The sequence below is a fragment of the Ambystoma mexicanum genome, chromosome 1p, assembly GCF_040938575.1.
Source record: "Ambystoma mexicanum isolate Mex_15411 chromosome 1p, UKY_AmexF1_1, whole genome shotgun sequence".
Lineage (NCBI taxonomy): Eukaryota > Metazoa > Chordata > Amphibia > Caudata > Ambystomatidae > Ambystoma > Ambystoma mexicanum.
The window spans coordinates 460778725-460803431 of NC_090921.1; the positions used below are offsets into that span (position 1 = coordinate 460778725).

The following is a 24707-nucleotide window of genomic DNA, read 5'->3' on the forward strand; positions in this document are numbered from 1 at the left end:
TGTCGTTGATAGAGAAGAATTCTGTGATAGCTGTAAGGAGGGATTGCCGTACCTCTTTGTCGTGCAGAAGGAGGTCGCTACACCTCCATAAGGACCCAGGCGGGGGGCCGGGGGCACACCCATTTTTATTCTAACCATGTCATGGTCTGTCCAGGGAACCACCTCCACCCCTGATTCCGTGACCTCGCCCCGGAACGTGGCGTCAACCAAGATATAATCAATACGCGAAAAAGTAGCATGGGGTTTCGAGAAAAATGTGAAGTCGGGGTCTCGATCTTGTTTTGTGTGGTGTGTGTCGCTCAAGCCCAGATCTTCGTTAACTGTTTGAAATGCCTCAGCCAGTTTTTTTTGGAGGCGTTGATTGGGGCATGGGTTGGGCGAGCTCCTGTCTCTGTCAGGGCAAAGAACCATGTTAAAATCCCCCCGACCAGTAAAGTACCCTCAAAAAATGCTACAATTTTCTCTCTCATCCCCATCCAGAAGCCATCTTGCGCCTCATTTAGAGCATAAATACAGACCAGGGTGAACAGCCAACCCCTCATCTCCCCTTTAACCATGATATATCGTCCTTCCGGGTATGACCTCTGGGCTTTGAGAACGAAGTGTGCCCCGGGAGAAACCAATAGGGCAACTCCTCGTTTCTTGGCCTGGAAGGACGCTGCATACACTTGTTCAATAGCTTTAGCTCTCAGCTTTGGTTCCTTGTCCCTAACCCAATGTGTTTCTTGTACAAATAAGAATTGGAGCCGGAGCCTTGAAAATTCCCTCACCAGCAACGACCTTTTAGTGGGAGAGTTGAGCCCCCGCACATTTAACAAACCCACTGTCAAATATTGCAAGGAATCATCCATCATAGCGATGGTAAAAGCTTATGTCTCCCTTCTCGGGACGGCTAATTCCAGTGCTCCCGCAGTACTTCCGCCCCCGCTATAGTCAAATAACAAACCTGCAATTACAAAACAGACCAGAAAACTTGGCTTGACCCAACTGAAATCCTCTTGAACAAACCCCAACTTTTCCCTCCCCCCTTTCTCCTCCCCCCTGAACGCCTGGTGGACCAGCGGCTTCATCCTGTCGCTGAGCCAGGCCACCATTGTCTCCCTCCTCCGGGCTCTTGAGCTCTTCAATAACAACAACTTGAGCCCCCCCACTGTCATGTTCAGATTACAAATAATTACAGTGCTTCCCCCAATGGCATGAAAATCAAACTAGACCGTGAAGCTTCTTGGGGTTCCTCAAGTGTCAAGTTGACCAGGGGATGTCGGAGCCACTCTCCTGAACTTCCTGTGGCCTCGGACTTTACGTCTCTCCTGTGAAGCCTTAATTCTCCCGGGTCCAACAGGCTCTCTTCCACGCTCTTGCTCTTCCTCTTCCATGTTTGGTTTTCCGAGAAGTTCGCCCGACACCCTACGAATGTCATCCTCCGTGACCAGGGCATATTTGTACCCTTCCAGTTCAAAGGAAAGTGAAAAAGGGTATCCCCACCTGTATCGGACCCCCTTGGTTTGGAGCATTTTCATCAGCGGGGAGCAGAGTCGACGTCTTGCCAGGGTGAAGGCGGACAGATCCTGGTACACCGAAATCCGGCCCCCCTCCCAGTCCACCGGGCCCTTCTTACGTGCCAGTTCCAGTATTTTGTTCTTCTCCGCGAAGTAGTGGAAACGTACGAGAATGGACCTGGGGCCTCTGTTGACCGCTCCCGCCCTGTGAGCTCTATCAATAGTGGGATCATTCGTGTTCGCCCCCTCAAAGAGTGATCCCACCACCGCGTTCACAGCTTTGATTATGTCCATTTGCGTTTCACCTTCCCGTTCCGGGAACCCCAAAAAGCGAAGATTACAGCGTCGTTCTCTATTCTCTAAGTCATCAAGCTTTAGGGAGCATTTCTCTTCGCTCCTCTCGAGTTCCGATAGGCGCATGTCGAATTGCGTCTCGAATATGTCATTCAAGGCTGTGTTGTTTTCAAGCGCTTGGACCCTGTCGTCTATATTGTCCACTTTTTTATCCAGGGTATCCAGCCGTAGCGTTATGTCTGCTCTGAAGCCTCTTATTTCCTCCAGGAGGGCAGCCATACCTTTGGTGACTGTGCTAGTATCAGACATATCCAGGTGTGCTGGGGCCGCCATCTCAGGGCAGGTTGCTGATCTTGGGGGCAGGCACCGAAATTTCTGTAGGTCCTCTTTCCAGGTCATAGGCTCTCCCCGATCATCTCCACAAGGGCTCCCCCCGGGCTCCACAGACCAGGCGGGCTGTGCCGTTGGGGTGCGCCAACCGGGGGGATGTCTCTGTATACGGCCTTAGCCTTACACTCTCCGTTGAGGCGGGGGGTTACTCGAAGCAAAACGTGAAGGTTGACTTGCGGCGCTCTCGTGCCACGTGGAACTCACCGGACTTTCGTCTCACCCCACCTGTGAAGAGCAGAGTCCGGGGAAGGCCGAACGCGGAGAGGACTAAGGGACCGCTGCGGGCCCCTCTTGCTTGATTCGATGTAAGTTGCCCAGGAAATTGTTCTGTTACGCTTTCTGTTGTTTTCAGCTGCAAAGTACTGTGCCGAGGAAGATGGAGACCTGCGGATTGAGGGTTACTATCTGTGGACGGCTGAAACTTCTCAGGTATTTTCGGCCCTCTTTGCCAGCGCAGCCCCGGTAAAAATGCTCTTCCTGTCGGGTCGCGTACGCCGCCGGGGTCGCAGCCTGTCTTGCCCGGGCTCTCGCGGTGTCGGGGGTTCCCACATCTCTCCACAGACTCTGCTTCCCCTGCGATCTCCAGGCCGAGGTGCAGGCAATGAGATTTGCACGCTCGACGGAGTCAACTGCGCAGGCCGCCTTCCTGGCTGGAGCTGTCGTAGGGTGCAGGCCCCGGTCGTTTCACTCCTCCGGGCTCTTCTTTGGGCCCCTAGCAGCCGTCGGAATTCCGGGATTCCAGGAAGCCGCAGGCCTCAACCCCTACGCGGCTCTCCGTTAGTTCCTGCAGAGCCGCGGCGTGGGGGAAGGCGGAGCTCCCTCTCCCTCCTCTCTCCAAGGGCCCGAACTCGACGAGTTCTCCACGTCGGAAGATCGGAGTTGGGGTCTGCGGGGGCTCCACTGCGACAGCAATCCGTGGGGGGGGTCGGCACTGTACTCCTGGGAGTCTGAGGGGGGCTCAAGTCCCTCTTACAGCGCCCTTTGGAGGAGACCAGTGCGGATGCATCAGTGCATCTCGGCGCCCCCTGGTGGTTCCATCGTCCCAGATTTAAAGAAGTCCCCAGTACGGTTGTTTTTAGTATTACTCTTACCCGGTCTCCGGCTTTGCCCTAGATGGAAGGAGGCATAGCCGATCTAGACACAAGTATTTCTCCGGTTTTTATAGAAAGGGGTGCAGACACTCACGTTTCGTACCTGCCCTAACAATTCATACTTATTGAAGGAGCACTAAGCATCTGAGTAAAAAGGGCGCAAAGAGTTTGCAAACCTTTTTACAGTCCCTACAGTGATATTTATATATATATATAAACAAAGGTATCTTAAACTAAAAAGGATTGTTGCAGGCAACCTGACCAGTGCTGTCTGATTGATGTCCCATGCAGAATCTGGCCACTGACGGGGGGGGGGGAGACAGTCTTTGAGGACCGGGCCACAGGCTCCTCGGTCAGGGAGCTGAAGTAGCAGCAGGGGGACCACAAAAGTGATCTGGCCTGGCCCTCATTACTCAGGCGCAGTCCAGGTGGTGTCCTTCTGCTGGTGCTCCCTGGGAACACTTTGATGCCGGGCCGCATATACCAGCAGAAGAGCAGCTGATGATCCAGCAGGGAGGGCCCCAGTGGAGTTTAGCCCAGAGCCACGCATGCCTGTGGCGGCCCAACCTGGTGGCAGGTTGGGGGGGCCCTGTAGTAGCTTTGTCTACCCAAGCCACATGCCCAGAGCAGCCAGTAAGAAGAGGTGGCTCTGTAGAAGGGAAATCCTTGTGGCTACATTGTAAAGACAGGACTGCGGCAGTGGGGCATTGGTGAAGCCCCCTTGGACATGTGCTACTCTGTTGTTGGATCAGTGCAGGACGCAGGGCTGACAGTTGTGTGGTGTGCCTCCTAGCAATGAGGCGCTGAGCTGATGCAGAAAGTTCTGGGCCGCAGCACTAATTATGGGGATGTGACGAATCAACTTCCGGGGCACCAGTGGTCCAGGGATGAACATCGGTTTCTAAACCATCAGTCAGCCCCACACTTCTAGTACACCAGAAGGGATCGAACAGATTGGAAACATAAGCAAATTATAAACCTCCATGCCCAATTTCGGTTACGTGGACAGAACGGCAAGGCCGTGGATCTTTGGTTAGTTGTAACACAGAGAAAATACAATTATTACCCAATTATAAAAGGGACTGTCCAGTTAAGGTTGTATACAAATATTTTCTTTATTACCACCACAGACATTTCTAGCACACTACAAAATACAACCCTCCTGTAAAGGAATGCAGAGGATAGACAGTTTCAAAAGGGAAAAGGGATGAACTCTGGATGCTGATAGGAGGGAAGTCGATAGAGTAAATAATCGCAATAGTTCAAGGATACTTGGTTTCAGCACAAAGGGAGCAATGGGTCATAAAATGACACAAGGTACCGGTTCTGGAGCTGCTGGAGGGTCCTCTGGATTCAATATCTCCCTCTGCTGCCTGTGAGATGTTTAGGGGAGGGATATTTCTTGCCTCTTGGGGGTCCTGGTCTTCCTTCACTGGCAGAAGATGTAAGGCAGACTGTACCTTCAGCCAGGGTCGAATGATTTCTTCCTTCTGCTTCTGGTGAAGCCTTCAGATGATCTACCAAAAGAGGGGCTATGCCCTCTTTTAAAGCCAAATGGACCACAGGGATTGGTGTAGGCTAAGCCCACCTTAATGAACCAATCATGGGTCCCCACAAACAATCTTGTGTGTCATGAGATTAAATGCTTTGGAACAGAAAAGGTAAAGGGTTGAAAACATGTAATACTAAGTCCCACCCATTTTCTTGTCTTTTGTGGATCAAAGGGTCTCTCTGGCTAATGGAGCTCTGTGTGGTCCCTGATTAAAGTGGCCGGTCTCCCTTGATGCTGCCACAAGACCAGACTTTCTGGCTCTGTCCATCCACATACTTGTACCTTCTGAATAGGGTCTCCCTACGGGGATGACTACTGTAAATACACAGTCCTAGACATGACATTTCACAGTCAATCGATACTGAGAGTGGGAGCTGGCATCAAGTTGACACAGTGCATATGAAAGGGTGTTGGGGATTCCTGTCTCATTTGTTAGCCTCTGCAGCTAGGCCCCATGTGGGTCTGTTTGAATTAAACTCTAATTAGTATGTGAATGCGGCCACCCAACAAAAGGACAGGGCAGATGCACGAAGCCTTCGTTAGTTAATTAGGCTGGCCGGCAGGGGGAAGGTTTAGCCATCCCCCTTCTGGAGATGCATTGTGTACTCCATTTGTCAGATCCCTATGAAATATGACAGGGGGACGACATCTGTAGTCTGTGTCCACCCAGAGTACGCAGGTCTATGCGTATGTCGTGCAGTGAGCATAGGAAAATGTGTCTGGATTAGCCCCACATATTTTTCGGAGGTTGATCTACCATCATTCAATTTCATTTAAAATTTCAAAAAGGGGGCGTGGCTCGGAGCTGCCACGAGCGGCATGTCTTCTTAGGAGCTCTTGCCTGGCCCAACGCGCTGTATGCAAAACGCCGTTTTCATCCTCCGACTTCCGCCGCAAATGAGACACAGCGTGGGGGAAGGTCCGCTGCAGCTGCCCAGCGAGTTGGACCCAGGTTGGCTACCGGATTCTTGAGTTCGGATCCATCTTCGGATCCGGAGATCGTCCGGCGGCAAGATGGCGGCCGGGTCCCCAGACTACATGAAGCTGCGGTGAGGGGGAGGTGCAGGCGTATGGAGACAACCAGCACAAGACGCCGAATGATCGGAACATGTCAACCCGCACTGCCTTAAAGAAGTGAGCCGTTTGCCCGAGGCTTTAAAAGCAGGTCCTGGAAAGATGACACATTGCCCAGTTGCATGTCTCAGGGGAGATCCAGAGGAGCCCAGCGTCGGAGCGGAGGGGGACCCCGGCAGATGGCGCTCTGACGCGGCGCGGCTTCGGCGGGGCTCCAGCGCACCTCATCCATCCCATAATTCGGCCCTGACGCCACACAACACCCCTCTGCTGTTGAGGCTCTGAGCGAGGCAGCCTCCACCGCTCGACGAATACCGCGGATTGGGATCCATCCACATCCAGCACCCGCGGCGCAGGGCCTCCTAGCCCTGCTCCCATCTGGGGCTCCACTCGCACTGGGGTAAGCAGCTGGAGACCCGGGGAGGCGGGGCTGCAACTGAGTGGAGCAGCCCAGAAACTCTGCGCGACTGGCTGCAGTGGTGGGGGTCCCCCGAGCCGAGAGCTGGCACAGCTGTGCACTCTCCGAAACAAGCAATCGGGCGGTTTGGCCCGCTTATGTAAACACCAACGCTTCCGTGGCACCGGAGCCATAAAGCACACCCAGCCGGCCATCAACTGATCGGGTGTTACTACAAGGTTGACGTCTCAGGATTGCCCTGGGCCATCAGAGAAGCAGCTGCACAGACATTGCAGACCTGACGCCACAAGGTGAGGAGTGGGATCAGCGGGGCCCAACTGAATCAAACGGGGCTCCCAGCCTGTTAGCCATTGGATTCTCATGACCCATACCCTGTGGGCCCCAATCAAGTAATTCCCTCCTGTATGCCCACAAAGGGGTACTGGGGCCGGCAACTTTAATTAACAGCATCTTCAGCAGCACTTCGCAGGATTCCCTCGGAGGCTCAGACTATACTGTCCAGTCCCCCCCTCCCACCGCTTGGACTTTGGAGGTGCACCTGGCCCCTGCATCCCCCAGCAAGCCTGGTACGCAAAAACAATCTTCAGGGGGAAGAGCGGGAAGCATCAGAAACAGAAAATGTCTAGGAGCAGGAAGACGTTCAAACAAACGGACATTGCGGCTTTAATGGCCAGTTCCTCCACCGAGCGGTCAAAAAAGGGGGAAGCGCCTGATGGCCTCTCCAGTGAGGCCACATCCACCACCTCTGCAACAACCCATAGCCCACCACAAATGGTAACCAAAGCTGATCTCACAGCGCTAACGAAAGAAATTCAAAAGAGTACAGAAGAGGTAACGAAAAAAATAAATTCCCTGGACAAAAGAGTAGTGGAGGTGGAAAGACGGACAGGGGAGCTCGAATCAGAGGTATGCGACCAAAGATTCGAAGACGAGCCCGACAGGGACAGAATAAAAGCTCTAGAACCGAGATGTGAACTCGTAGAGGCCAAACAAGAGGACGCAGAGAATCGCTCGCAGAGAAATAATATTCGCCTTCTGGGATTCCTTCATCTATACCAGATGCAGAGCTACGAAGTTATGTCTCGGAACTGCTTAGGTTCATCATAACCCTTCCGGACGAAGCACCTCTGGAGCTGGATCGGGTACACAGATCGGCTCCGAGATCGGCATCTACCCTTCCCCCAGATGTTCTGGTAAGGGTTCATTTCTTCCAAATCAAGGAGGAAATTATGCGCAAAGTGAGACAAATGGGCCAAATCACCTTTCAAGGATCACCAATATCGCTGTATCAAGTTCTGGCGAACTCCACGCTTCATAAGCGAAGATCCATGCGAACATTTACGGAATGGCTGCGGGGAAAAAAGATCTCATATCACTGGGGGTTTCCGACTTCAGTCAGATTCAGATGGGAGGTTGCCCAGAGACAAATCCATTCACCGAAAGAGGCTGACAAATTCATAGGCATCGGGAGGTCAGAGGGGGAATCGGATTCTGAAGAACCATCCCAAATTCAGCACAGAAAGCCCTCGGACGGACCGTGGTCGAAACCTGCCCGACGGCGTAGACCTTGCGGCCCCTCCAGAAAAAACTCCTATCCGGGAGGATTAATTCAAAGACCCCTCAGAGAAGGCAGGTCCCAGAAACTCTGGCAACGAACTACGGTGATCTGCGATAGGTACGGCGGAGGGACTCAATCCGTTCCTAAGAAGCCTGGAGCCTCACATTTTGGAATGATTCCCAGCACGGGACATTGGACAATACCCTGGCAGTGCGGGTATACCGTTCTAGTTCACATTTTGTTTGGCGGCCCAGTTGGCCACTATTGGCGCATTGGCGCCACCAGTTTCCCAGTGGCAGTAGGATGTCGCTTTTCCTACTAGTTCAATTCAAGGGAGCTGGGGGTGGGGAAGGGGTCACCGAAAGACAAACATATGTCCTGGGTCTTGGCGCTCCATCTGCTCGATCCAGCGTTCAACATCACATCACGTCTCAACAACAAAACCAAGATGAATCACCAACGCAACAACTTAGCCTCGGACTGGGAAGCTCAGTTTCAACCAGCGGGCATAGGTCCAAACTCAGCTGAAGCAGGAATAGGCGGTAATGGCTAACACAAGCGAAATAGTGATCCTATCGTGGAATGTTCAAGGTCTTAATTCGGCAAGGAAGCGAAAATCACTCAAAAACAGGCTCGGGCAATTATCTGGAGACAATGTATTCCTCCAAGAAACGCATCTGCTGCAAGAAGACGAACACCGAGTAAGATTCAATAAGTACAAAAAAGCGTACTTTGCCACTTCCGGCCAGAAGAAAAGAGGGGATCCCTCTATCAGAAATCACAATAAAAAGGGGCCTGAATGGGCACTTCCTCCTACTCAAGGGGCTATTTGAAGAGCTCCCCATCATCATCGCTTCAATCTATGGTCCCAATACGGCACAAGCCAATTTTATTACAGACCTAATCCCAACCATCCTAGCATTTCAAGAAGGTCACCTAATCATGGGCGGGGACTTCAACTCCATGCCAAATCCCCAAGTGGATAAGACTCTACCACCCACTAACTCCGACTTCGTACAAGCACTATCAATAGCCAAGCTACTCAGGGAAACGGAATCCGTAGACGCATGGAGGATTTTTAATGGGACCTCAAGAGACTACACCCATTATTCCTGGGTTCACAAAAGTTTCTCGAGGATCAACCTCATATTGATATCAGGGGTTCTCTACCCATGCTTAAATAAAACCGCAATCCACACCTGCATGATCTCGGATCACGCCCCAGTGACTGCAAACCTGGCTGTATCGGGTCAAAAGCGGCCAGCTCAGATGCACTGGAGGCTGAATGACTCTCTTTTACTAGACAAATGTATTAAAATGGAAGTCGAGAACACAATATCCAATTATTTTAAGGAAAACACCACAGAGACCTCTTCTATCAATATCATCTGGGATGCGATGAAAGCAGTTGTCAGAGGCTCCCTGATCAGCTCATGGCCGGAGCAGCGAAGAGTTTCGAACATAGCTGCAGCAAGCTGAAGGAAAGAGTGAACCAACTAGAGGCCGAACTGAAGCGGCAAAACTCCAGAAAAGTAGAGAGAGAGCTGAGAAAGGCCAAAACAGCGCTGGAAATGCATTGCGCTGATCGTACTGCCAAATCCCTAGCCTTTACGAGGCAGTTTTATTATATGAAAGGGAACAAAGTGAACAAAGTGCTTGTGCAAAAACTGAAAAAGATCCGCAGCAGAAACAACATCCTCAAAATAGCCAGGGCAGATGGGAAAATACTCTACGCTGAAGCAGAAAAAATTGACGAACTGTCGAGATATCACTCAGACATTGTGAGCCTTTTGCAGCCAAAATTAGACAGAACACAAGGATAAGGGGAATCATGGCAGGAAACCGCGAATATAAAATTGCATTATATGCGGACGACGTATTCATAACAGCGTCAAATCAAGCATCATCCCTTGAGGCCTTATGGAAGGAGTTTAATGAGTTTGGGGCTCTATCAGGGTTTAAAATAAACCTAGATAAATCGTCAGCCCTGGCGATCAACATTTCTAATCAGGAAAGAATCACCCTCAGGCCTCTAATGCCGATCCCATGTGCGAAGGACGCAATCGAATACCTTGAGGTATATATAGGGTCTCACCTGTATGCAGCCAACTTCCCATAACTTATTAAAGATTTTAAAAAAGACTTAAAGAACTGGTTTTCCCAAGAAATCTCCTGGTTTAGGCGGATTACTACCATAAAATGAATCTGATCCCTAGGTGGATATATTTCTGTACAGCAATACCGACCCGCGTCCGAGGCTCAGTACTAGTGGACATACAAAAGAAATTTCAAGAATTTGTCTGGGGGGGGTGGAAGCCTCGCATTAGCAAGCGAATAATGATCCGGGGTAAGAATCAGGGGGGGCTGGGAGTACCAGACATAGCTAGATATACCCTAGCGGCTCAGCTATCGCACGCATTCTCTTGGGTGCAAGAAGCCGATGCGCCGAAATGGACGCAGATCGAAGAGGCCTGGTGCCCGGGCAACCCAGCGGATCTCCCACACCTGCCAGAGATGAAAGTGAAAACAAATAGAGACCCCCTCTCCACCACAATCACAATTGTCCGATGCTGGAAGGCAGCAGCACAGAAATGGGATATCCGGGGCGCTCTGGGCCCCCTAATTCCTATCTGGAACAACCCAGATTTTTCACTAGGCTGCCACCCCAGCAGCTTTCAGTCTTGGAGGGCGGGCTATTCAAAACAGGTGACTTCCTGGAGGAGGGTTCTCCCATCTCATTCGAAAGATGCAAATCGAAATTTGGGGTAGATGCGCGGGAGATTCCATTACACCCAAATACAGCACTGGCTGTCTCACAGGGCGGTTCGGGAGAGATGTGCCAGAGAGCTGACAGCTCTGGAAATCTCCCTCACAACTCCATCGAAAAGAAGCAAAACCCCCACTCTGTACCGTCTCCTGGATAGGCCCGACCCCACGAGAAAAGAAAGGTACATGCTTGAATGGGAGAAGGACCTGGGCCGGGAAAAAGAGGTTGAAGAATGGGCAAACATCTGGGGCAGATTGCACAAGAGTTCACAATGCATTACAAATAGGGAGGGAGGCTACAAGCTCTGCTATAGATACTACGTGACCCCAGTCCAGCTCAACAGAGCCAACCCGAATATCCTTGACCGCTGCTGGCGCGGCAGCCCCACCCCTGGCTCCCTATTTCATATGCTATGGACCTGCCCGAAGGCGGAGGCATATTGGACAGAGGTGATCAAGCACATCAGGGAAATCACCAGCCTCTCCATACCCTGTAATCCTGGAATCATCCTCCTGGGAGAAACGGAGGGGAGCACTCCCAATCTCAGGGCACATTCCCCGTCTATGTACGCACTTACTCCTTGCAGCAAAAATGACACTTGCCCAGTTATGGAAAAATGAGGACAGACCCTCAGTAGCATCATGGTGGTCCAAGTGTTGGGACATCGCGGTCGCTGAAAAGGTAACTGCAATCCGAACTGGCACATTCAATAAGACCTTGAACACTTGGGATCCATTTATAGACTATGCAGCCAGATTCCCAGCGCTGACTAGAAGGCCACCACTCACTAGATAGCTACAAAGCAGCCCACTTTATCAACCATCCCACAGACTTAAACCATAGCCACTCAACACATGAATCCCTACATAATCACCAAGAGTGAGCATGGTCGCTGAAAATAGAGTGCAGGCTACCATCAATCTATTCCTTGACATTCATATGAATCTGCGTTTTTGAACTGAAGCAATTAATGATCATTGTGACGTTGTTGATGTCATGTCTATCTGTAAAACCTAATAAAATATTGTTATGAAAAATCAAATTCAAATAAGCCCAGGTGAGCGCACACCCACCATGTGAATGGCTGAATTCCTCACATGGGCGCCACACCTAAAGGCACGGTCAACCAGACATAGTATTCTCTAGAGCTGAGGCATTGGAGTGGGGACCTGGGTCAACCCTCCTTGATGAGGGGTGGGTCAACCAGGGCCCACCCTAGGACTTGCAGGGACAAGTGCGGCAAATTAAGTGCGGGCCCCTTAATTTGCATTTGATAACATCACAGGAAGTGACATAACAGGATGTGACATGGAGAATTTCCAATAATTACACTTGCAAAGTATAAAAGGTGCCCAACTTTTAAGCCCAACAATGTATAATGAAATATTCCAAAGAAAACAAAATCCAAACATGAGGCGTGCGCTTTAATGGCACTTTTATGTGTTCTTGTGGGTAAGCGCCTGCATTGGAAACATGACAACTTGGTGTGAAATTCTAGTAGCTGAACACTTGAGCAAGCACACTTTTTTTAATGCTGGGCTCAAAAAAACAGCATTGGGTTGCGTCTACCGGTTGAAAAAAGTAGGCGGATGCTGTCCACTCACATGTTTTGACTTGTGCCCTGAAAATCAGTACAGAGCCAGAACCAGAGAAAATATCACACCCAGTCTCTAGGATGACACCCTCTCTTGTCCCATCCTTGGTAAATATTCATGTCTCACTTGCATGCTTCATATATTGTGTTATTGAAATGTTACATTATACTTAACGCTTTTTGGCTTGTGAAATATAAACACGTGGAAATAGGCAAATAGCTAAAACGGTAAAAGCAATATGTTTAATTGTGCTAGAGGAAGGCACTGATTTTAGGCAGCTAGCTGCTGCTTTGCATGTGCTTTCAAACTAAAAATGCCCCTTTGCAGTTCTAAATACAACAGGGGTCTCTTAAATTTGCCATCAAAAGTAAATTGCACCCACCTTAAATGCTCTGCTTTAAGAAAGAAAGTGATCAGCAGTGCTTATGAGGCCTGCAGCTCCTATTGGCCACAGGGAGGGGGATTGGGCGTTTGTCTCTCCAGAGAGCATGAGTATTTTTACAGGTGACAAGTTACCTCACCTGAAGAAACAAAAGGGAGCCAAACCTTGAGGGACAGCTGCTTTTGAATAAGATATTCCGTCAATCTTCCGTGCCATCATGCAGGCTGAAGCGTGTGCTACCCGTGGGCTCAGAGTGGACTGCAACAAGGTTAGGGACTCTGATCACATGGCCCACGCTGCAACCTGCAAGAGGGATTCAACCGCACCCTCAGAGCGGGTCTCTAGCAAGCGCGGGGCCAAGTGCAGCTGCACATGCTGCACACACATAGTGCCGGTCCTGGGGTCAACCACAGGTGTAATTTCTGGGGAGACAAGGGTGTTTGTCCCCCACAAACCTTTGTGGCACACCATTTTGTCCTACTCATTTGGCAGGGTCATTTAGATGTGATGTCCACCCCAACATTTTCAGCAAAGTTACTCCACTGGGGCCAAGTGTTACAACAGCGCTCCGCTTCAATGCCTTAAGTAATGATCTTTTGTTTAGAGTTGAAGAGTCCCTTGTGCGGGTATCCTGGAGAGACCCTTCATTAAGGCACAGGCAGCCACGGGCCGGTTGCACTATCAAAAAATCACTTGCTTCACGTGTAAGCACCTCTTCTAAGTTCTTTGTTTGCCTACCTTGCCTCTCTGAAATGCAAGCGCAGAGCTGCTGGACGGAAGTGGCAGGCTTTGAGCACAGCCTTTGACAGACTGGCCTGCAGTGTGCTCCAAAGGCAATACAGACTCTCCATCTGTTGGAAGAAGAAGGCCTATATCAAGCCTGCCTGTCTAGGGCCACTAACAACACTGCTTCAGTGATCGAAGTGAACGAAAAGAAGTAGTGGTATTATGTTCCCTACTGGCCTGCCCCTGCTCCCCCCAAGCACCATCGCATTGCCCCTCACATGCACAATACAGACCCCCAAACACATGCACTTGCACCTGCTGTTTAAGGGAATGTTCAGTGCAGTGCACTGAAAGTGAAAGTTTCAACTTCATCCTAAACTTTTATTTTAAAATGAAACCATTCCAGAATGGTTTACTTTTTAGAATAAAAGTATTGGAACAGTAAAACTTAATTTAAAAAAAGTAGAAGAACACTGCTTCCAACCGCTCGCACCCACTTCGACCACTGCACTGCTGAACTGTTCAATATCTGCAAGGAACTTGCCAATCCCACTTCAGTCTCCACTTCTCTGCCATCCCTGACCCACTGCACTACACTGGTCTCTCACTTCATTACCAAAACTCAGGACATCCTGTCCTCACTCTCTTCTACACTGCTTCTTTCTCCTACACCCGCTCTGAGGCCTCCCTTGGCCCTACTATCCCCTTCCATCCATCTCTCCTCTTTCTCACCCATAGCACCGGATTAGCTCTCTAGACGAGTCCTCTCTCTGAAAGTCTCCTCCAAACTATCAAGGACAACATTGCCTCCCTTACTCCAGCCTTGGCTGAATTCTGCACTCACTCCTTTGCCAATGGCTCCTTCCCGCGACCCTGCAAGCACTCCCTTGTGCACCCTCTCCTAAAAAAACGTCTGCCGACACCTCCTGCCCAGCTAACTACTGCCCAATCTCCATCAACCCCTTCCTGGGCAAACTCTTGGAGAAGCTGGTCATCTCCCAGCTGATCCACCACCCTGAATCTGTTGGTTGTCTCCACGACCACCAGTCTGGCTTCAGAGCAGCCAGAGGCACAGAAAATGCACTCCTGAACACCTGTAAAGACTTGCTCTCAAATCTCGATTCCAACTCTCCTTGCATCCTCACCCTTCTTGATCTTTCTTCTGCCTTTGACATGGTCAATCGTGCCATCCTTATAAATCAGCTCTGTGATACCCTTGACAGCACGGACCTGGCACTGGCCTGGTTGACTTCATTCCTCTCTGACCGACCTCCCCAGATTCAACTTGGCTATTGTAACGCTCACCTGGTATCCACGGGGACGTCACTCAGCCTGTTCTGACCTCTTACGACCTCGAACCCTTCCCTGGAGCCTACTCGACTGTAGACTGGGCCTGAAACACAGGATTGGTAGAGTTTAACTCCCTATTGTTTCTGTGTGCTTGAACCCCTTCTTTTCCCGGGGTCCAACCCTTCCCTTTGATCCACAGCTCACCTTGTTTTCTTGGAAAGTGTGCTCTCTGTCCTGCTTTCAGCGAAGGGGTGCGTTGATTGATGCAGGCTCGTTGCTGCCTAGTTACTTCACTGGCAAGAGTCTGACAGGTAAGTATAATGAGTCTTTTGAACAGTTCTCTAACTTCGTTACTTTCCTTCCTTAGATGATGGCTGGCGTCCAGGGAAGGCGACATGCTGCTGAGATGAGTAGCTCTGAAGGTGAGTGAGAGCGCGATGTGCGATGCGTCCCTTTCGTATTTGAATTGAACTGAGTTCTTTTTCTGTGTCTTTTAGGTGCTGCAACGTTTTCAGCGTGGATGCCGGTTATGAAGAAGAAATGCGGTGAGAAAGCGTGGTATGCGGCGCCTCTAGATGTTTCCACGCTAACCTGGAGTGTCTTTTCCCTCTTGCAGATGGATGAGAAGTTCCGGAGACAGAGTTCCTCTAGAGTGGCTGGGATTCAGGTAAGCGTTTGAAGCTCGTACAGTCTTTAAAAATAAGCGAAGATTTGCTGAATGCTTACTAATGCCTTTTTTCTGTTCTTTTCCCTTTTCCTTAGGAAGCGGCGTGCCGGGATGGGAATGACACCGCAGGAGATGCCCGCAGAACAGAAGAAGCGATGAATGATGGGCAGAAGCGCCACAAGGTAAGGCTGTTAATATCAGTGTTCTTGTTCTTGCAGGAGCTGAGCGCAGAAGAAAGATGCAAGCCTACTGGAGACCGATCCGAACACGGTGAGTGTTACGCTGCGGGTGCAGAAAACACAAAGCATGTTTCTCAGCCTGGGTGTGGCTTAAATAGTCTCTTGGTATCCCAGGTGTCTCTGGGCTGAGCCACACCCAAAAGACTAGACTGCACATGCAGTTCTGGGAACCGAAATATGTGGGGGCATCCATCTTGTCCCCACCAATGCACTACAAGTCTAATCCCCAATGTTATCCTATGGGAGTGAGTGAGTCTGGTGCCACAAGCGCCAAGTCTGACTCCAAGTGGGTCTTTGGAGGGATGGAGAGGCCCTTGAGGGCCATGTAGGTGATCGTGGCCTGGCTCCAGCCTGACATCTTGGAGGGCTGGGGACATGAGGGGCAGGAATCATGACAGCTATTTTATCTCCTCCATGACACTCTCCACCTGCGGCATTCTTCAGGGCTCTATCCTCTCACTGTGGCTCTTCAACATCTACCTTGCCCCTCTGGCCCATTTGATCCCTCCTCACTTCCAGTGTTATGCGGATGGAACACAGCTCTCCTTCAAGCTTCCCTTCACTGCCACCTCCTCTCTCATTTCTGACTGTATGACTTCTATCTAGGCATGATGCGCCTCTAACGATCTCTGCCTTATTGCCAGTAAAGCTGGGATCCTTCTCATTGGTACCCTCACTCCATCCTTCCCCTCTACTCTCTGGCTGCCCTCCATGGATCCCCTCCCCTCACCCTCTTGTGAGGCAAAACACCTTGGTGTCATCTTCGACTCCTCTTTCTCCTTATCTCCTCACATGGCAGACCTTGCCAAGAAGGCCCACTTTCAGCTGCAGCTCCTCAGAGGCATTTTCCCTTTCCACACCTTCCCCCAGAAAATCAATGTCTCCAAAGCTCTGGTCCTCTCTAGGCTGGACTACTGCAATAGCCTCTTCCTCAATCTGGCTATATCGTCCCTTCGCACCCTTCAACTAATCCAGAATAGGACTGTGAGACTTATACTTGGCCTCAAGCCAGGGACTGCACCTGTCCAGCCCTAAAATGTCTCCACTGGTACCCGGTTGCTGTGAGTATCAAGTTCAAGACCCTCTGCATCACCCACAAGGCTTTCTGGGGCCTGGGACCCCGCTACATCCAACTCTCTCCCCCTAAATACCGCCCTGCTAGAGCCCTTCGGTCTTCTAGTTCCAACTCCCTGCAGATCAGACACGTTTCCAAGCAGAGAGTGGGGGGGGGGGTAGATCTCTCTCTTCCACAGGGGCCTCCCTCTGAAATGGTCTCCCTGCCCCTCTCAGGCTTGAGCCAGATCTCCCTAAATTCTGGAAGCTTCTCAAGACCACCCTTCTCTCTTCTTCCTTCCCTATCCCCCTCCCCTGCTAATGTCCCCCTCTGTCGCATTTTGACTGGCTGCCTGGTTCCTTTTGAGTTCTATAGGGCACCAGGCCCTGCTCGTCCAGTCTACCCCAACTCCTCGGTCTCCCCTAAACCCCCCCTTTCTGCACTTGCCCTAACGGTCTCCCTCCCCCTGGACTTGCCTGGTGTGACCGCACCCCAGTGAGCCAGGTCCAGCCCCGTCCTTGAACTTAATATGTGGACCCCACTCCCCTGCACGTCTTGTTAATGCACATGCTCAATCCGCATGGCACAAGGCCTAGTAGGACAGTTATTGTTTATTCTTCATCCCCCACCCCTTTTTGTCTTGTGACACCTTGAAACACCATTTGCTGTATAGTCGCTTTATAAATACCCAACAAATAAATACAAAAAAAATAAAGCTTTTCAGTGCAGTGCAGGACACATGCAATGGGAATACAGCCCAACTGGACTTGTGATCTTCTCTAGTTTTGGTTCATTTAAGGGCCACCCATATGTGAGCCACAATTAATGCTATAGATGTATACAGATGATGGTTGCCATGGTGGTAGCAGATATAGATCCAGGGTGTTTTTTGCACTGCCCCATTTTGCAGCTGCCATTTCAGGGTCAGGCATTTAGTATTCTTCATATTGGAGTAGGCTTTTCAGGGTTAGGCAGTGCGCATAAACATTGACCGGTTATGCCACCAACCACAGTTGACCATTGCTACCTTTGCCAATCATAGTTGCCAGTCCCAAACATTGTTAACTATCTCCAACCCTGGGCAACCAACACCAATCTTAGCAAACAATTGCCAACCCTAATGCCCGAGTGTGGCCAACCGTTGGCCACCACTTTCAACCATCAGCAGCCATGGACGACCAACAATGCTATGGCTGACCATCCCCAACACTGGCAACTACTGGCAAATGTATCCGTAGAAATGTCAGGGAAAAAAACATGTATGGTATATGTGTTTGAATTTTGAAGAAATACGCCATAAGGTGCCATTATAGCGAACAAGGGGAGCAAGGGTTTGCGGGGGTCCCCTGCACCCTTGTTTGCTATAATGGCATCAGGGTTGTGGGGGTGTCCCCCCTCCCTATACAATAAAGACTATTAAAAAAGGACCCTGTGGTGCCAGTTCCCGACCTCGTAAACTAAGGTATCTGGGGTCCCAGGGAGACAGAGAGTTGTTGGCACACACCAAAAGGTAAGTAAGGGGTTGGGGGAGCGGGTTCACAGTGTCATTTTGCTCTAATTATGACATTTGTGTATCATTTGTGTAAATAAAGTTTGTTTTTTTCTCCCGCTGACTTTTTACTTTTCAATTTTTTAACAGACATCCAATGGCACAATTGCCAACCACCGCCAAGCATGGTAGACCCCACTTTCCACTATGGACCATTGTCAACCACAGTCAGCCGTTACCATGTCTGATTACCCATTGCCCAGAATGGTTGACCATAGCCAACCATGATTGGCCATCCCAGACCATTGCCCTCCATGTGAACCACCTCCGATGCCAGGCCAACATCGCCAACTACGACCAACCATAGTTGACCATGGCCACAATAGTATGGCACTTCCAACCATCACCATGTATGCCCTTGTCTCTCGGCCTGGGACCTAGGAGGACCAAATCTATTCTCTTTGGCAAGGTCAAAATCGTTCTATCAACTCTATTCGTGGCAGTCTTTACACTATTGAATGTGCATTGCTACTTTGGCTTCAATGTGCCTTTTGTCTTATGGAAATGCTTCCATTAGAAGGGACCGCTGTTTGGCCTGCACGCTCCTAATACCCCTCCATCCCCTGGGTCTGACTCCCCGTCTAGGACGGGGCTATCCCTTCAGCCCTGAGCTGTCTGCTTCTGCCCCAAACCCATGCATGGTTCTTCATTCCCTTGTCCCCTTATGCCCTTTTGCATCTGCACATCCCCCTAGTGCGTTTTATGCCTGAAGTCGCAACCCACCGTCATATCGCACTGATACAGTCCCTCACTGCTGTTGAACCATGCCATGCCCACCTTCATTTCCAGGCCAACTCCTCCGGTCTTGATGGCTTCTGTGTTGCGTCAGCATCATTGTTAAAAAGATGTCCACTGTTCACCAATGCCACTCAAATGTTAGGTGAAACCTGGCAATCGTACAATGTAAAGACATGTAATAGCCACACCTGTTGACTTTGCGAATGCGTGTTAGACTATGACAAATCTTTGCTGTGTGCCTGCTGCTAAATTTACATTATTGGCTTTCACAGATGCCAAAGAAACATATCATAAAGTCAGGAGCAGGGATGAGTCAGTGGGTGTGACTTTTCATATGGAGCATACTGCAGACCTGTATAAACAGGAATGCCACTAAATACAGCTACCCACCTAAACACATGCTAGGTGTGACTAGTTGCACCAAGTGTTAACAAATCATGTTGGTCTATAGATCCAAACAGGAAAAAAGGATAGAGATAAACATATTTTAATTAGTATATAAGAAAACTCAACATGTTAAAAAAACAACAATGCATTTCGTTTACACAAAACATGAAAACATATTTTGAGAATCAGCGTTTTTCCTAACCGGGAAGACAACAACTGCAAACATCATTTTTAAACAGTGCTGTGGGGTTAGTACAAGTGTGATATTGACAATTCATATATACTCAATAGTTGTTATTATTTGTCCTTGACTGCAGACCTACATAACATAGTTCTGGAACGAAACACAACTATATCAAACAGTAGAGATAAAATATGACTTCTAGGCCCACCACACATTAGGAAAATAAAGAAACAATTGGTAAAGATTTAGGGTTACTAGAAATGTCGCCAGGGACACATCTCTCATTCTCACACATCACTTTCCTTTTACAGTCTTTGACAAGGACAATCACGACACCCTCAATTCCCAATTCTAGAAAAACCTGTGACCTGAAAGGTAATACCTGGTGCTGGCCGCAGTCCTTCCTATCATAGCCACGCCAACCAGAGTTCCTGCAGAGTACGCTAAATTCCATTCCTCATCCCTTCCTTTCAATGTATACATGGCACTCCTGGTGAAGACCCTCTTAAACCAATGATACACCATTTTCCATCAACATTGTTCATCAACATATCAGAGTAACCTTAGGACTGCATTGAAATGAAACAGGTGAGAGAAGGAGAGGTTGGGCATTGAATGCCGGGTGGCAGGTGACTTCAGTCTTCATGAGATACCGAAGTGCCATCCAGTGGCAGATTGTGAGGGGAAATCCAAAGAACAGTGAAAATAGGGAAACAGAAGAATAATTCAATGTCTTCTGCAAAGAGGTGAGAGGAGAAACCAAAGGAGCACATGAGATCCCCCGACAGAGGAAGTGAAAAGGATGATGTATACAAGGCCAAGGACAAAGCCTTTGATGACAATAACAGGGAGGGGGGACGGATCAGAGCTTTCCATTTGGAGAAGGGTTGATGGGAGAGAAAGCAGGCAACAGATTCAAAAATGGTACCCTGGATTACAAGATTAGCAAGGGTCTGAAGGAGAGAGGTGTGGTCTACTGATTGCTATAGAAGAGAGTTGATGCTAGTGATCAGAGGTATGAGTGAGGCCTGTTTCTGTACAGGCAAGACAATGGAAACCAGACTGGAGAGGGTCACAGACCTCATTAGTGACAAGGTGGCTTGAGATCCTGTTAAAGAAAGCCTTTCTAGGAATTTTGATTAATGAAGGAGTGATACAGGCCGATAGTTATCAGGATTGTTGGGGTTGGCTGTAGATTATTTAACATTGGGAGGACAGTAGCTATCGTGAAGGAAGAAGAAAAGATTCCAAGATAATGGGAGATGTTAATGAGGGAAGAGCGATGGGAGCAAGTGAGAGGTGCAATTTCCTTGACCATCGGCAGGTCAAACATTTCAACCTAGGTGCAAGAGAGGTTGGTTGTTCTCGGGATGGGTGCCAACTCAGTAAGAGAAGTTGGGGATAAGTGGTGTTGGTAGAAGGCGGTGGGGGAGGAGGAGGGTAAGAAAGAAATAGGAGCATGGAGGTAGCGCAGAGTGGGGAGAGAATCTCAAATTTTAGATATCTTGAAAGAGAGGTACTGGGTAAAGTCATTAGTAGAAGGAGATGTCACAGAAGTGACCCTGCCCAACGCATTTCTTTTCCTGAACAGACACTTTTAGTGAAAGGTGCTCCTGCCACTTTACCAAAAATACAAAAAGGTTACAAGGGTGCTGTAGTGCAGCCCAAGACCAGTGAAGCAGAGGGGGGAAGGAAGAGGTCCCAAGGGAGTTCAGAGGTCTCCCCCACATAGATTGTTCAACAGACCTGTGAACTGGGGTGGGCAAGCGGTGGTGACAGGACGAGTTGCAGAAGGGCAGAGGTCCATAGCGAGATTAGGTGATTAAAGTGAAAGGAAAACAAGGTGACAGATTTCTCATTGGAAGTTAGTAGGTAAGTGGTGAAGGGAGATTAGGGAGTACTTGGATTTCATGGTGTTGAGTTCAAGCAGTTACGTTTATGGTGATTGGTTAGGTATAGGGTAGTAGGTGAGGAGAAAAGGAGGGTGCCATCCTTGTGCCACTTGGGAAGGGGGTGTTGCATGTGGATCTCAGGGATGAACCAAGGTTGGGAGACAAAGATAGGGGGAGTGGAAGCTTCAGAAGACTAGTGCTGTTTATGGGGATAGCTAGTCAAGTTAAAGTGAGAGGAGGCCCGTTGAACGAAGCTGCCATTGGGTGGAGCAAGATAAAGAAGGAAGGCCCTTTCCTCCCTTAGGTACAGGGCCAGCAAGTCAGTTTTAAATAAATAATGTCAGATGGAAGAGATGGGAAGAGTGAGCCGGGGAGGAAGAGTAACATTGAAGCAGAGGATAGAGTGGTCTGTGAGTAACTCTAGGGGTCCCTTCTGGTTTAGTGACTCACTGGAAACACATCGTCAAGGGCGAGGCGTCTGTGCAAATAACATGCACATTTTCGTGCTAGCTGCTAATGATTTGAATTGCGCTGGTGAAGAGTAAAGGAAAGGTTCATCCCACTTCTGCAATCTTGATTGCCACCAGAAGCTCAGTGCTCTCACCCAAGCCACAGGGCAGTGTGGGGAGTGGCCGACAAATAAACTAAGTGTAAGACGCGCCTGCTGAAAGTTGCTCCAGCTGCATCCAGTTGGAAAAAAGGAGTGATGGCTGGAGCCAGAAGCATACAGAGGTGCCAGGAATGTCCATACACGCACCCTGGCCATATTAATTCAAAGCTGCTGTGCAGTGTTCTCCAGTCCCAAACCCTTCCCAGGGTTGACGTGCTTCAAGTCAGGAGGAAAGGAGACAGGATGTACGAGCTATGTTTGACTCAGATTTCAGCTGGTTTGCCCACCCTAGTGCAAGCTAGAAATGGAGTCACATATAGTCAATTACCCTAATGCATTTGCCAAGTACAATCGCTCAAGAACGTTTCTTTGAGTTTTTTTCCAAGTTGCAACCAAGAATGTCATTTGATAAATATACTCATGCACGAGAGGCTTAACACAAAAAAGCAAAGATGCATTTATTTGACAGTAATGCAGTCATGGCTAAGAAATCAGTGCCTTATCATCTCATGTGTCCAATGAATGGATGACAGAACTGAGAGACAGTGGATGCATGTCTTTGCTTCCTCTGCAATCTCTTTGTCATACATTCGCTTCATCACTTCATAGTGACATCTTCTGTCTTTCACTTTTTCTAACATTCACTTCGTCATAAGCCCCCTTCTTTTCTCATCCATATTCTCCCTCCCAGCTCCGGCTGATTGATACTGCGTGCTCTAGATAAAGGTGTAATACTAAGGTCACTGTGATATCAGGAATAAACCGTAGATGCAAAAATCCAGGACGGCACTATGGTCAAATCAGAACAGTACATTTATAACATAAATCTCCATAAAGAAACCAAAACAGAGCAAACTGCAAGCAGTTTGGATACAAAGAGGACAGAAATTCTGTTTCTCCCCTCAAACTATCAAAAGCACACAGCTGGTACAGCACCCGTATTAAAATATATAGTCTCCTCCATAAAATAATTGCACAGGAGTTCTTGAAACCATATTTATTTATTTATTAAAAACTATATAAAGCGCAACTACGGCCCGAAAGCGTCTAGGCGCTGCTATTAGCAGTATGAAGAAACAACTAATCAAACAAGAATGCACGCTGACTGATTAAAACAGAAAGGAATTAAGTGCCCTTCAGAAGGGAAGGTTCTCCTCTATGACCCTCAGGGCCAGAGGGAGATGATTCCACAGTGTAGGGCCCATGACCGAGAAGGAACGGCCTCCAAAATGTGCACGCTGATATCTAGGTACTCTAAGAAGCACGCTGATATCTAGGTACTCTAAGCAGCGCCTGAACAGATGAAAGCAGCTGCCTAGTTGGGTAATAGCACTCTATCTTATCTTTCAAATACTCCGGGCCTACATTGTACAGAGCTTGGTGAGTGACATAGAGTATCTTAAATCTTAAACTTTATCCATTCCCCCACTTGCAGGCATCGCAGGAGAGCAACAGACGGAATGAAACAGGGCCCATTAAGTGCCAACCATGCTGCTGCATTCTGGAGTACCTGCATATGTTGCATCTGATACTTGGGTTGTCCCAAGCAGATCCTGTTGCAGTAGTCCAGTGACCGTATTATCGAGGGCAGGAGTGGCAGTACCTTCCTTAGGACTTTAAGTTTCCCAAACTGTGCATTACACACTGCTGAAATCTGAGCTTCTCGCAACCCACTGGGGAGATGTCTCAACCCTACAGATGCGCAGACTGCTGGTCATGGGCCAAGCGACTCGCGCCAAAAATTAGAATTCCACAGACTACCAGCCTATTGGGCACCAACACCTCAGTTTTATCCCCATTCAGCTTTATCCAATTGGCCGACATCCACTTACCTATATTGTCCAAAGTTTGCCAGCAGGTTCAGATTGAGGGGAGTCAAGCCGAAACACTAACTGACTGTCATCGCCATAGGTATAGAAAAGGAATCCAGACTGAGCAATGAAATCAGCCAACAAACGCACATAAAGATTAAAAAGGAGAGAGGACAAGGCAGACCCTTGAGGAACCCCATGGGTCACACGTAGGTCGTAGATTGGCAAGCTTGAAAGGAGACGGTCTGCATCCGTCCCTCAAGGAATGACCCAAACCATGCCAATAAGGAACCTGTAACACCTGCTTGCTCAAGGCGGGCCAATCCATATGTCTATGATGTTGATGTAGAAATTCTACTCAAACTACAAGTTGACCAATGTCCATCTTGATTAATGTCAAATTCATTTTGTAGCTAATTTAGCAAAGTCATTGATTGCTCATAAAATAAAAGTGCACATGTTCTTGCTGTTAAAATTGTCCCTTTCGTGTGTGGCTAATGATTTATCTTCATGTGGTTTCAGAAAGGATCCCAGGAGTGTGTGACCCAAAGAGTGGTGAGCAGAACTCCACGCTGCGTCGGGAACTCAAGCAGTTCTTTGGCTGGGTGAAGAAGCACGCGTACGGCTGCTCCAACCTCAGCATCAAGCTGTACGATCAGTGGAGGGTGTGGCTGCAGAAATCGCACAAAACACGGAACCAGGTAGGTAAGGCACTCTTTTAATTCTTTTTTTTACTTCTTAAATTCTTTTTATCATGAGCAAAGTACAGTAGACCAAATGTATCCACATGCTTCTGCTTTGATCCCTTTCAGTTCAGAAAATAAATAAATAACAATGTTTTTAAAAACAATAAATTAAAATATAGAAATATTTTAATTAATGTAATCAAGTGGTCCATAGCAGTCATGGGATAGCACTTTTGTACATTTTTTAAATAAGT

At 48.9% G+C, this 24707-nt stretch overlaps 1 protein-coding gene across 5 annotated transcripts in view; it reads left to right on the top strand.

Annotated features, from left to right (window-relative positions):
- CRLF1 (cytokine receptor like factor 1) overlaps window positions 1-24707 on the top strand; it is a 345153-nt gene that overhangs the window by 274639 nt on the left and 45807 nt on the right. For 3 of the 5 annotated variants that reach the window (XM_069649294.1, XM_069649297.1, XM_069649296.1), the window contains one exon: window positions 24290-24468. In XM_069649294.1, the coding sequence (XP_069505395.1) occupies window positions 24290-24468 (179 nt within the window). Of the gene's footprint in view, window positions 1-24289; window positions 24473-24707 lie in introns of all 5 variants that reach the window. The other 2 variants (XM_069649295.1, XM_069649298.1) reach the window with 1 other exon arrangement.